This window comes from Filicampus tigris, chromosome 9 (genome assembly GCF_054856515.1).
Source record: "Filicampus tigris isolate MCC_2025a chromosome 9, RoL_Ftig_1.0, whole genome shotgun sequence".
In the NCBI taxonomy this organism is placed as follows: Eukaryota; Metazoa; Chordata; class Actinopteri; order Syngnathiformes; family Syngnathidae; genus Filicampus; species Filicampus tigris.
Window position 1 is genome coordinate 7510951 of NC_141225.1, and position 14050 is coordinate 7525000.

The following is a 14050-nucleotide window of genomic DNA, read 5'->3' on the forward strand; positions in this document are numbered from 1 at the left end:
TTAACCTGAACTCATTCACTCATTAAACTTTAAGAGCAGTAAGAACACACTTGTCCATTTATTCCTTGTCGTATGGGGTCTCTCATTTTATAAAATTGGTATGTGTGTATCCCACTTAAAAAAAAGACATGTTACATAGGTAAGACAAATATCATACAGAGAGGGCTTCGACATGTCCACACACTCACCAATCTCAGGTCAATGACATCCTGCAACATAAAGCGTATCCGAGACGACGTCTTCCTCTCCTTCACAATTTTCTCCATCTGATTGAAATACTGATCCATTCGAGGCTGAGGAGGGAATTAAATTAAACAAGAAAGGAGTTGATGACTCAAAACTGCAAGGTGGAGGTGTTCTCTGTGTCTCCTTTAATCAGTTTCATTTCAGATGTTTGCAGACAAAATGTGACCTGGGGGCTCACCTTGGCTTTTTCAAAGTCGAGGTCTTTGCCAATGGTGGTGAGCAGCCTGCACAGGCATTCAAGAGACTCTTCGTCGTGGTTCTTCAGCAGCTTGACCACGCAGTCGTGCATGATGGCCTCCGTCAGCATCCTGAGCTTGAAGAGTTCCCCGATGAACTTGATGTTACCGATGGATCGCCGCCGCGCCTTGTCCTTGGCCTCTTCTAACTCCTCTTGAAGTCGCTCACGCTCCGTGGACTGCAAGGACATCATAAAAAAGAAAAATACAATACATCAAGAAAATATGTAACTCAAAATAAATAATAAATGTGATAAAACGCAAAATAAAAAAAAATGTTCGAAGCAGCTTTAAAAATCTATTTGAAAAAAAAGCTAAAATAATGATTGGCGGACCACTTAGTGCAATTGAATCATTTCCGGCGTTGCAGCGGCTGGCGTGTTAACATGTACGCCTCACAGTGCAGAGTTTATGGGCTAAAATAAGGCCTCCAGCCTTCCTGTGTGGAGTTTGCATGTTCTAACCGTGCCTGCGTGGTTTCCTGCCACATTCCAAAAACATGCCATTTGTAGGTGAACTGAACACGCTAAATCATCTGTAGATGTAAATGCGAGTGTGAAAGGTGAATGTGAATGTCTATTTGTGCCCTGCAATTGGCAGGCGACCAATTCAAGGTGGACACCACCTCTTGCCAAAAGATAGCTGGAATGGACTACAGTGTGCCCGCGACCTTGGTGAGGATAAACGTTTCAAAGAATGGATGGATGAATAATTTCCCACGGCCCCAACAATAATCTCTCGACACACTGATTGAAAAATCACTAGCCTAAAAAACAGTCACGTACCGAATCGGCAGAGTCCAGCTCTTTCTGCTTCTTCTCAAACACCACATCGTCCACTTTGTCCTTCTCAAACTCTTTCTGGCAGCGGTGGAGAAGCAGTTTGCGAAAGTTGACTGTGTTGTTGGGCTTGTCTGCTATTTGCACTCTGAGCTGTATAGTCCAACACAGACAAACAGACGCACACGCACACACACAAATAGAAATAGAAAAAGACTGTGAACATTTAGCATTTGCACAAATAATGCTTGCGAAATGTATTTGGACTTCATGTGTTTGTTTGTGAGCAGAACTATGCCAAAACTGCACAGCACATTTTGATGACAGCTTTTTTTTTTTTTTTTTAATTATTTGTGTTATATTTTCTCAGTACATCGATACATCGATCTTAACAACAAAAGGCGGGTATATGCATGAGGTGGAAATAGGTGGTCCTTGGTTTATGTTCCTACAGCGACGTTGTAATCGGAATTTATGGTTGTCCCATCACCTGATCGGAAATCAGGGAAGATCAGGTGATTTTTCAGATGATTGTATTGTCTGAAAAAAATTGGATTTTTAAATGTTCTGATTTTCTAAAGGGACACTTCACATGTGTACACAATTCGCAGTAGTTAAAAGTTAATATTTTATATCTAATTTGATAATTATTTTTCATGTACATTTAATAACTTTAAAAACAACTTAAAAAAATAATATAACTGGCTGACACTTTGTAAAAATTGTGGAATAACATGCCAGTGTGTATCTTGTTGATTTAATTTGATTATTTGTTCAATACGGGACAGTGAACAATTAATGAACATTTCCATAGTTACAAAAAAAGTAAATGCATTACGAACCCCATGCAAATTTTTGCTATGCATTATGGCATTGTTTTTCGTTGTGCCCTCCTCGTTGTCCAATGTGTGTCTATTGTTAAGCAGTAACACATTACTGTACACATTACTTCTCATTGGACCCAAAATGGCTGTACGCGTGTGTTTAAAATGATGCCATTAAATTGAAATACAGTATATCAATATAGAGTTGTATTTTTCAGCTCATGTGTTTTTCCAAGCTAAACTAATGAATTACAACCAATCAAGCCACACTTTTAAATTATAAAATGTCTTAATTTAAAGGTCACTAAGTGATAAAATAATCCTGAGGTAGAAAGATATTGCAAAATACAACAGCAACATCTTAGATTGGTATTACAAAATGTAACGTTTCAGGTTCATATGGTGGTGTGAAAGCACCTATTTGTTAAAATATGAACTCAAAATAGCAGAATATTTGCCAACTTGCATTACTGGGTGAGTTTATTGACAAACAATAAGCGGAGCTATGGCGGCAAGTCCATGGCCGAGTTGGCGACCAAAACAAAGGCGCTGCCCAATGAAGTCACTTTGAATCAACACACAGTTAGGCCACAGGCCCACAAAGAAACAGTTGATCTATTTCTTTTCTGTTTTCTACAAAATATGATGCCTGTGTGAGGTAAACATTCTAACAATAACTGTGGGAAACGAGCACGCCTTCTTGTGCTGTGACCACATATTCTTACAATGCTGTGTGCGTTGGATGGAATCTTGAACCGTACTAGAGTAAGTATAGACAGCATTTTTTTCCTTTTTTTTTGTGTTTGGCCTCTTTTTTCCCCTCCATTTATTTAAGTAGTAACAAATATTTATGACTTCACAGCTGTATTTTGAGCAGGCAGTTTTACCCGCAAAGTCAGAGGGAGCAAAATGCATCAGACTATACAAAATGATCCCAAACGCTACATTCTTTTACATTCTCTATCCTCCTTGGCTTGTGGCCATCGTGCCAACTAATTTCTATTCGGAATGGTGAGTGCGACTGCAGTAACATTCGTCCATAAGAAAGTGATCCTTAAGAAGGTTTGAGGCAGAGATTTTCCTTTAATCTACAGTGGTACCTCTACTTACGAAATTAATTGGTTCTGGAAGAAATTTCTTAAGTAGAAAATTTTGTAAGTAGAGACTTGTTTTCCATGTAAATGCCCTAATACGTTCCAAGCCCCCCAATATTCAGACATAAATGTTTTATAAAGGATAAAAATGCATCAAAACATGTAACAAATACATGTTACAATTAGATTATTGCACAATAAATGAGAGTTGTGCATAATGTAAAAAAACAAAGAATAGAGTAAAGAATAAAAATGATGGTCGTTTACCTTTTAATTGCTGTCCTCATCGCTTTTTGCCCTCTTTGGTTCATGTACTTTCTCAGAAGTGGTTTTTGCCTGGCGTTTTGTAAATAACTGATTTAATGACGTGGCGACGGTCATATTCTTTGGAGAGATCAACCAAACGCATCCCCTTTTCATACTTTTTCTATCTCTGGCTTTCTTTGTATGGACAAAAAAAAAAAAGAAAGAAAAGATTTTGTCCCTTTTTTTCCTCCTTTCTAATTCACGTAAAACTATCGGAATACCTAATGGCCCTAGGAGCGAATGACGAGGACGCTGCATAGACATATCTATCACATATCTATCTACCTACCTGTCTATCTGCACACATAGACACATATGGTCGAGGTTCCTCTTAGCCAATGGGATGCGAGGAAGATGCTAGGCTAGCCAATGGCAGAGCAGCTATGAGTATGTTGCGTCCAAGAAACTCCGAAGCTGCGAGTGGCAGCCCATACTGTATTTTTACCTTTCGTATCTTGAAATTTCTTTCGTAACAACAAGCAATATTTTCCTGTTTCGTAACTTGAAAATTTCGTATTTAGAGACGTTTGTAAGTAGAGGTACCACTGTATATATTAACGGAATTACTGAAGTTATTCGATTAATTGTTGCAGCTTTACCTCAGCAAGGCACTGGCACATGTTCCCGTAGGCGACAGAGAAGCTGGGCTCGTCAATGGCTTTCTCGAAGACCAAGTCGATCACCCCCTTTAATCGCTCTTCCGTGTCGATGGTCAGGTCCGTCACCTGCTTCATCAGCTGGCTGAACTTCTGAGGTGTGAGCTTGTTCAGGATGCTGCGCACCTTCCTGAATAGCTCCTGAAGGAGACAGGACACCACAAAAAAAAAAGCATGCATCAATTCCACCTGCACATGGTAGGTAAAATACACTCCCCTACCTGTGTCCTGAGCGTCTCTGGGTCGTCGACAACACACTCCCGCTTGGAGCCCGGCTTCCAGGCATTCTCTGCCTTCTGCAGTATAACTTCGTCGTTCACAGACACGCTCATGATGATCTTCCGAGGAGGAGGCCGCCGCGTGCCCATGTTCATTAGCTGTGCGTGAAGACAGGAAATTAATGATAAAGGACAGTTAGACATTTTGAAAATAAATAGAAAATATTCAACGTAATGTAGTGTCTGTGTCTTAAAGGGCGGAGCCGAGTGGTGTGGGGTGTGACATAGGCGAGTCTGCGTATGAATGTCTGAGTGAGAGCTGTAGCCAACAGCAGCTCCTGTGTGAATGTGCTCATTGCCTTTGTGTTTTACTGTGGTTACTGATTCAATAAATGGCTGAACATTACAGTTCATAATGCATTCTGTAAAAACCATTAAATTGATCGCTTAATAAATCACCTTAATATGGGAGAAACCATAAATATTGATGTAAATAGTGAATAACAGAGCTAATAATGAGATGATATTCACTGGGACCTTTTCGTTTACATGTAGGTAAAGGGTCAAAATTGAAGCTAGATTTCTACTGTTACTGACAAACCAAACCGCAGGCCTCTCATAAATGAAAACTAGGGATGTTACAATATCGGCAATATCGTGATATTGCGATATTAAAATTGCCACAATATATCGTCGTTATGTCACGATATTAATAGCAGTAAAACTGTTTAAAAGACTATGTTGTTGTCCATATGTGCAGTTCCAGCACCCTGTGGTGGTTGGTTTATTAGTGGAGTTTAATTTGATGCCACCAATGTTTAAGACCCACGCTAATTGCCAATAGGAGCCCATGACTGGCCAAGCCTATTTCTTTGTGAATGCTATTATGTACAAAAACTGAATATTGTCATGTTTTTTTTTAGATTTTTTTATTTTTTTTATAATATTGTGCGCTTTTATATAGTATTGTGATCTTTTTATACATCGCCAACCTCCCCACAATATTGTGATAATTACCGTATTGTGAGCTTCATATCGTGATATATTTGGATATCGTGACATCCCTAATGAAAACATTAAAAAAAGATTGACACTTATTCATCTTTGGTTAACAAGAGCATTAGTGTTGGCTCTGCAGTTAAATGCCTGCATGTGAATGACTGTGTACATGTAGCCCAGTAAATATTTAGTTTTATATTTTGCTTTATTAATTTTGTGATCATTCTCAAAACTCAACATATTCTGGTTAAACAGTACAAGGGTTATTTGTGTGCATTATGAATCTACATTGGCCATTTTGTAAATATGTTTGTTGGTTTTGCGTTGTCTGCTGTAGCAAGGTAGGCATTTATTAATGAGCCATACAGGGGCACTTGTGTGACGTAGTTGCGCTTTCCCGGCAAAGCAGAAACAGCTTCTTTCCGGGTAAGACGTGCTACAATGCTCCCTCCATTGTTTTAAGATAGCGAGTGTAAAAGTTGTATCTCCTGTTTCAAACTGCATAGAAACGTGGCCTGAACCTACTATGAGTCTGTATATGACTTTTACAGTTGGTTTTGTTTGGTAAAAGTGATGCTAAACTATGTAAGACTCAAAGATTTTGCCTCATTTGTGTATCTTCTCAACCGCTGCAGGGGAGAGATTGCTCCGTTACCTGTGTGAATGTGACATGGATCACATAATAAAAAGGTATTTTTCCTGACTCCTGCCTGAGTCTTCGCCTTCATGAGTACCAGCGTCCATCTTAAGTCTGTTACATACAGTTATTACCAATTTGATTTTTCTTAATGGGGAAAAAGTCAGGAATGTATTTGAGGGAGGCGCTTATTTATGTTGACTACTTGATACATGGTATCTATTAGCTGGACTATAACTATTTTAAAGGGGACAATGGTCTGTCAGAAAATGTCGAGGACTGGTGTCAAAAAACGTATATTTCCAATCCAAACTAGTACACACCACAAGTTTCTTCACCCACGAGATGATAGGCTTAATCCAGTAAGTACATTATTGTGGTTCGAAACAAAGTAGTCAATAAGATCCAGAAGTGTTTGTTTGGGTATTTATGAGACTCACCATAGCGCCTCGTGCACCGCTCATCTGTCTGCCAAAGTCTGCAAAGGCAGGTGTGAAATCGGGTCCCCTGGAAATCACCCTGGGATCCGCCGCTCGAGAAGGCAACTTGTTTTGGTTCATCTGCAGTGGCATACATGTCAGATCAACAGAAAACTCTAAATTACCCATTAAGTGTGAATGCAAGTGTGAATGGTAGTTTTTCTATATGTGCCCCGCAGTTGACTGTTGACCAGTCCAGTGTATGCCCCACTTTTCTCGCCAAAGAGAGTTGGAACAGGCTCCAGCTCACCCATGACCCTAAGGTGGGCAATAGAATAGGGCTATAGAAAATGGCTGCAATGGTATGAGTGAATCATCAACAGCAGGGGGAGCAGTCATCCTCCAGTGATATTGGAGAAAGGGCAGAGAAAAAAAAGCTGTGCATTTCTGACAAAAGTTGGCCTAAGGGTGACTTGTCGCAACTGATAGCTGTGCTACATTATTAGTTGTTTTGCTTGGAGTATTTTTTAAAAGTTTTTTTTTTTTTTTTAACAATACGTTATGTGAGCCCGGCTCAGCAGGCCATCCAGTGAGAAAAGTCAGAAGCAGATGTGGAGGGAAAGAAAGGAACGCAGGAGCGGGAGGGACAATAGTGAGGAAAGAGAGAGGGGAAATAAATAAATAAATAAATAAATAAAAGCATTCAGTTCATTGACCTCTCTACTCTTTGTCCTGCGTGAGATCTTTAATTACTAGTTTTGACATCAGCCAGTTTACAATTTTTTTTCGACAGAGGTGGGGGGCAGGGAACGGCATCTCAATGTTGCCAAGTGTGACATAATTGCAGTGGGATTTAAATCAAAACAGGATTTCAGCAAACCCTCACGCTTCACATTACAGACTCAAATACAAAAATCAGGAACCTCGTTCACACAGGAGACCCAGCATTAATCCACATTTGCAGTTTGCACAGCGGAAGTGGGATATTTAAATATATTATAAATAAATATATATCTATATATCTATCTATATATCTATATATATATATATATATATATATATATTTCTGCAGCTGTGCGTGTGTGCAAGCCACAATTGGATCATTATTTGTTGCACAATAAAAAGTTCAAATCAAAACGGAATATTTAATAATATAACATCTTTTGTGTAAGATCAAATCGGCAGAGGTGGGCGAGTCAATTACTTTTGCCACTCGGTCATACGTTATTCGCTAGCGGCCAGGCCAACTGTCCGTCATCATCAGTCCGTCATTATTTGAAGCCGACCAAATCTGTCATTGTCATTTGTCATTGATGTCCCTCCGTCACCTTAGCAGCGCTTCCGTCATCGCCAAATTACAGGGTATTTTTTTTAGTTTGTTTTAATACTTTGTTAAAAAAAGGATTCCAGTTCATCACCACTATTTTAGGACTGTCAGCTCTTCATCATCATCTTCTGAGCCTACTCGTCCTTTGGCGTTGCATCGGCAACAGTCAAGAACGCACTTAAAACATCACACTCAAGCCTAACACAAGCGCACACACATGCAGCCCCCGGCCCCCCACACACACAGAAATTATGTGGCGAAATTAAAACAATGTGGGACAACATCGCCACTGATATTGTCCACTCACACACCAATGATATTGGAGTCTGTGGGACTGAAAGATATACAACACTGCCAGCGTCCTTTACCGGCCAGGATCGATAGAAAAGGAGCAGGGTTGGAGAATATGAAAGTTGACATATCTGTTGAGTGGATTGACTTATTTACTGTGTCAACCAAGATAGCATTTAGCAGCCAATACAACCAGATTGACTAGTGATGTTCAAACTTTTTTTTTTTCCCTGTCGGAGAAGCCCCTCCTCTTCTCCAGTCAAAGCAACCCCGGTGTAGTCACGTGCACAACCACACGCAAGACACGCAACACGTGTTTCCTTCAGTCAATCAATCAATCAATCAATCACATTTTATTTATATAGCACTTTTCATACATAAAAATGCAACTCAAAGTGCTTTAAAACATTCAAAGCAAAACATAGAATTATCTTCAATCAAAAGAAAAGATAAATTATTTAAAAGTTGTTGAAAGCCAAACTAAAAAGGTGTGTCTTGAGCTTCCTCTTAAAAATATCAACAGTCTCTGCAGACCTGACATCCTCTGGCAGGCTATTCCAAAGGTGAGGACCAAAATGGCTGAATGCAGCCTCGCCATGCATTTTGGTCGTCAGCGAAGCAGGAGTCCGTCAGTGACTGACTGACAATGTCCGCCTTTACTGACCTGGTTAGTGACAATTCCAGTGGCGGACGAAAACCCACTTACGTCTGAGCATAGTCTGTCAGTTATTTTAAGTTTCCCGTCAAATCCTGACAGAATGGCCACCTCTGCAAATGTGCCTTCTTTTTAGAAAATCAAAAATTCTGACAAGTGCAATAGTAATCGATTAAAGAGTCTGAATAATTACGCTCCACTAATGGTGTTAAATGACTTTTTGTGTTGGACTGATATTCAATTGCAAAGGCATGAACACATTTTGACATACCGCCAAAAGCATATCGCTGGCCAATGATGCCGTCTTGCCAGAGGCTGAACTGCGCTGTATTTGTTTTCACAGAAGACGTGTTACTGGAGTCCAAAGCTTTTGTACTGTACGAAAATATTTTGTAGCAAAAAAAAAAAAAAAAAAAAATCCCCATCATATTAATTACTTAATTTGATTACGTAGCATCATATAACTACTTTTGAAGAGAAGTCAGGAACAATACAGTAGTGGCACACATGCATTTTTTTTTTTACATACGAGAACATGGAAAGAACGGAAAATGCTGTATTTTACGGGCAGTGTATAAGAGGCCACAGTATCTTAATAGTTGGAAAAAGTGAGTTGTACAGTATGTTTAAATCTTCATCTCAAATCTAATCTCATGATACAGAAGCAGAGTTTCTCTGTGATAATAATTGATGCTGCTAGGCTGAAATTTTGTTTTACCACCAAAGGAACACATGCCTCCAGGCATAGAGAAGGTCAAGAAATAGACATAGAGCTATGATGTTGCAAATCAATAAAATGGGCATGCAGAGAAGACAGTGATAAATGAGGATGTAAACAGCATAGATATCCTGCAAGCTCTGAAATGTAGCAAAAAGAGAGATTTTGTGGCCATCATAGAAAGCCATTTGAGCATTGGTTCAACTTCAGGACCATATACAAGTATGCTCTTTTTTTCCTCACTAGTGAGACAATTCAGTAGACTTGTAGGATGTCAAATAAATGGGCAAACAGCTTGTAAAGCATTTATTCAACATCCTATAATTGCAGTCAACTTTCTTACTACATAGGACAAACAATTTATGAGTACATGGACCTTAAACTAGATACCAAGGATATAGAATCCATGCTTAAAGAGCTTTGTATAAGGCTGTAGAAAAAGATCATAAAAAAAATAATCAACCCAACCACCATTAACCTCTACCAAACAATGTACTCACCTTGTCAAGCACCACATCGCTGATTGGTGGGAGACCCTCTGGTTTCTGTACACAGGCGGGCATGAATTGGAAACGCAACAAGAAGCCCCTGACATACTGCCGCTTCTTGCTGGGATCGGACAGGTCTGGACCAACTAGCACATTGTGAGAAGAAACATAAAAAAATAAAAATAAAAAAAAGACAACGGGGTCATGATAAATCAAATCATTTTTCCTCTCCTGAGTAGGATTGCAAAGAGGTAGAACATTTCTGGCAAATTTCCATGGGAAACTAATCTTACTGAATTTTAAAAATATTCCAAACTGAAAAAATAAATGGAAAATGTATCACATTCGAGTACAGTATATTTTGTTTTGTCATCAGCAGACATCCATGCGCAGTGATAGAATTCTAAATTAAAAGAATTTAAATGTTTTAAATATTTTATTGAACAACAAACAACAATGTGTCAAACATTACCGATCCCCCTGACTGAACCCATTAAAGAAACAACAAAAATACAAACAAAATCAAAGTGTTAAACAAAAAGAGCCCATCTCTCCCAAACAATCCAGTTCGAGACGCACATGAAAAAGCCTATTCAGTCAAGCTTCTCAAAATAAAGCCTTCCAGGCAATGGGCTCTTCATGTTCAATTGTACATGCATAAAATCTGGATTGTGCTAAAATATAATGCCCCCTACTATAGTTTAGATTCCAATTAAGAGACAATTTCAATTTCATACATTTCTGGTTTATTCCTCTGATTCCCATATATTCCTATTAATTTCTGGAATTTTGCAACCCTAGTCTTGAGTGGAGTTTCTCTCACCTTCTACGTCCTGTGAGGCCCCGGGGGAGTTGTCTTTGTCCCCAGGCGACACGCCACTGTCATTGCTCTCAGTCTCAGAGGTATGGCCTGCCCCATTCCTTAAAGGCTCCGGCTCAGCATCGCCGTTCTCCTCCGGGACAGCCAGCCTTCTGCCGGCCTCGGGGCTGCTGGCAGGATCTTGAGCGTCGGCAGAGGGAAAGAGCGATGGCAGTGCCCCGGAGCCCCCCAGCAGAGCTGACTGCAGCGCTGGATCCACAGCCACAGAATCTACAGGCCCAGTCCTGTCCTATAGCAAGAGTTTATATAAACAGGTTCCTAGGTTTATGACCATGCTGGCATACTACATTTCGAGCTCACACACGCTATATAATGACCATCTTAGTAACAGAATACACCACAGGAAAGCACAGACATTATTGCTGCACTTGCTGTCATTTTCTTGTTTCTGAAGGTATTTGTGACTGTGAAGAACCTGTTTGACTTTAGAAAAGGAAGAACCGCAACACATCCCTTCCCACTACCAAAGTTTACAGCCAAATGAGGTCACAGTGGTAGCAAACCTAATATAATTAATATTATTATGTTAAGCTAGAGCTGGTCGATTTGTATGAAAGCTGTATCACGATATAAGCATTTCATATCAATTGATATTGAGTACCTAAAAAAAAAAAAAGGATTTTTTGCTGCCACGGGTAACAGTTTATTTGGTGTGTGCTGTCATTTAGACATGTCAAGGAGGCTGCAAATATTTTCTTAACGTAACGCCGCCAACACGAAGGCTATCTTCAAATTAAAAGCTTACAAATTAATACATGGACATCAATGCAATTATTTTGAAACTGGCCTGCACGGTGGTGTCGATTCGTTGCACCACTATCCGGAGGTGTTTAATCGTGTTAGTTCGCACAATATTATCTTACTGCAGGAGTTGTGCTGAAGCGACTGATCATTTGTTTGCACAAAGTTAAGTTCCGCGTGTGTACGCTACATGCATGTCAGAAATTGTTCCTGCGTATAGTATACGACGCCGCGCGCATTCTCTCTTGTGATCGGTCCGTCATGTCCCATGTTGCGATGACGTACAGTTTCCCCCGACAATTTATTTGTTGCCACAGACCACCTCGCAGCATGTGTGTGTAAAAGCATACGCACACATGTACCACCTTCGCCACCACCTTCCAGATCGTTTTCGCAATTCAATCAAATGCATCGTCTAGTTATCTAGGCCCCTTTGTTGTAGCAAGCACGATATCCAAAAAAGGCAGAGGAAATTCCTCCCTGCTGTGACCTCGTCAGTAGCCGTAGCGACAACCCCCGACTTGGAATGAAACTGTAACACATTTTCAAAACGTGTGTGAGTTGTGCGCAAGTATAAAGGCAAACTTCGCGCAGCGCCGCAGCTGCCGCCGTAACGTGCTCGCGACTTCATCAAGATCGAGATCATGCACGTCTTTGGCGTCTTCCCTACTTAAAACCCGACACAGCAGGACAGTGTATTTTTTGCGTTTTCATTGAAGTTGAACAACCTCGCTCTAATTCACCTCTCTCTTTCTTCTTCGCTCCGGAAATGCACTGTAGAAAATCAACACCAAAAAGAACAAATACTTAAGCAGGATAAAAATAAATATATACTCACAACTAGAGATAGACCGATTATCGGGGCCGATATTTGGCATTTTGCAGATTATCGGCATCTGCCTTTTTTAGGCTGTGACTGTGTCCGGCATTGACCACCCACAGCACCATCTGATTGGTTGCTCGTGCATTGGGTAACAGCCAATCAGCAGTCAAAGCCGCTTGTTGCTTCGAGAGGGTTGAGCAAGACTCACGCACGCGCATAAGAGGAGAAAATATTGCAAACGGTCCAGTGAGCAAAGGTATGTTAAGGTTACAGACGTCGGCAAAATTGTAATACAGTATCTCTTCTACAACTCACAACTACTTGTAACATTACTATGAGCCCTTTAACTTTATATAAACACAAGTGAAGCAGCAGCTCTGCTCACTATTAGTCACTCTACACATGCCTTAAGTGTGAATCACTTGAATTTAGAGCAATTTGAATTCCGTGCAAAACACATCAAGTTACCTTGTGTATTAAATGTGCTATATAAATTAAGCTGCCTCCCCCCGCTAGTAGTTAGCTCGCAGGATAACTCCCAACAGCCATTAATTTGCTGCGTCAACCCCATGGCTGCGGAGAAAGGCTGAACCACTTGAAAAAAGGTTGCTGATAAAATTTATAGGGAATAAGAAGTGAGTGAATGCATGTGAGTGTATGTGTCTGTGTTTGTAAGCCACATTAAAGATGATGCAGGAATTCATAGTAAAGCAAGTAAGTATGCACGTGGAAGTATGTATGTTGGGTATACTAGTGGCGTGTTTGAAGCGTGTCCACAGCGGGTTTGAATAGTTAATTAGCCAGCTAATCAGCTTTAAATAAATCTCTGCTGTTAGCATCTCTCCCGCGTCGCGTCATGCACGGATGCTGTTTTTTGTGGGCGGGGGCGGACGTAAGGACGGACGGAACCGCTTTAAAAGGACGTGGTCTGGAGGCGCTAATTTTGATGAATAAAGACGGAGGGTCGAGGCCGGAAGGGTATCCAAGTCGCAGACAGAGGACGGACTGGCACAAAAGGGCCAAGTGCCCAGCTCTGGAAATTACATAGTCGACAAAACCCAGACTGCTTGACATTAGTACTTCAAAAAACTTAGACTGCATGTGTGTCCTTATGTCTGCCTCATCCATTCAATATAATGCTTCTTCGGAGCATTTTCCACGGCGTTAAACTAGAACAAGCCATGAAAAAGGTGATGAAAAAGCATGGGTGTGGTTGTCCATCAATGGATGAAATGAAAGAAGCACAAAGCTGAATTTCCAAACAGTGTGCTGAACGAGCAGCGTGAATGACTGATAACACCTTGCTTGACCTAAAAGTCATATCTACTGTAAGCGATTTCCTGCGGCGCATGTGGAAACATTTTTCGCATGATTTATTGTGCCTTTCCGCTCCTCTCTCGCTCCAACCGTCGTGCTTCTTTGATACACTGACATTTTTCAGAGGCTTTCATTTTGAAAATGAACTCGCACAACTATGTGAAAAATGTCCAAGCACCTTCCTTCTCTTACCTCATTCTCCTTCAGAGGTGTGTCTCCAGCGTGAATCAATTCATTTGGTTTCCTCCAGGTCTTTGGTGTAGCAGCTGAAGTCTGATTTACTGCAAATGAAAGTCACACTTTTGAGCTTTGTGCACTTTCCATTTAGTCACATAATACATTTAAGGTCTTAAAAATGTGCTTTGAAATCCAAAATTTCATTTAAAAGAAGAATTG

General features: G+C 40.4%; 1 protein-coding gene across 8 annotated transcripts in view; it reads right to left on the minus strand.

The window, feature by feature from the left end:
- The window catches only part of LOC147141786 (eukaryotic translation initiation factor 4 gamma 3-like), a 67346-nt gene that overhangs the window by 14683 nt on the left and 38613 nt on the right, over positions 1–14050 (minus strand). For all 8 annotated transcript variants that reach the window (XM_086039869.1, XM_086039875.1, XM_086039874.1 and 5 more), the window contains 9 exons: positions 13847–13935; positions 10717–11002; positions 9906–10039; positions 6436–6555; positions 4363–4518; positions 4085–4282; positions 1268–1414; positions 425–661; positions 189–293 (listed from right to left, as the gene is read on the minus strand). In XM_086039869.1, the coding sequence (XP_085895995.1) occupies positions 189–293; positions 425–661; positions 1268–1414; positions 4085–4282; positions 4363–4518; positions 6436–6555; positions 9906–10039; positions 10717–11002; positions 13847–13935 (1472 nt within the window). The remainder of the gene's footprint in view (positions 1–188; positions 294–424; positions 662–1267; positions 1415–4084; positions 4283–4362; positions 4519–6435; positions 6556–9905; positions 10040–10716; positions 11003–13846; positions 13936–14050) is intronic.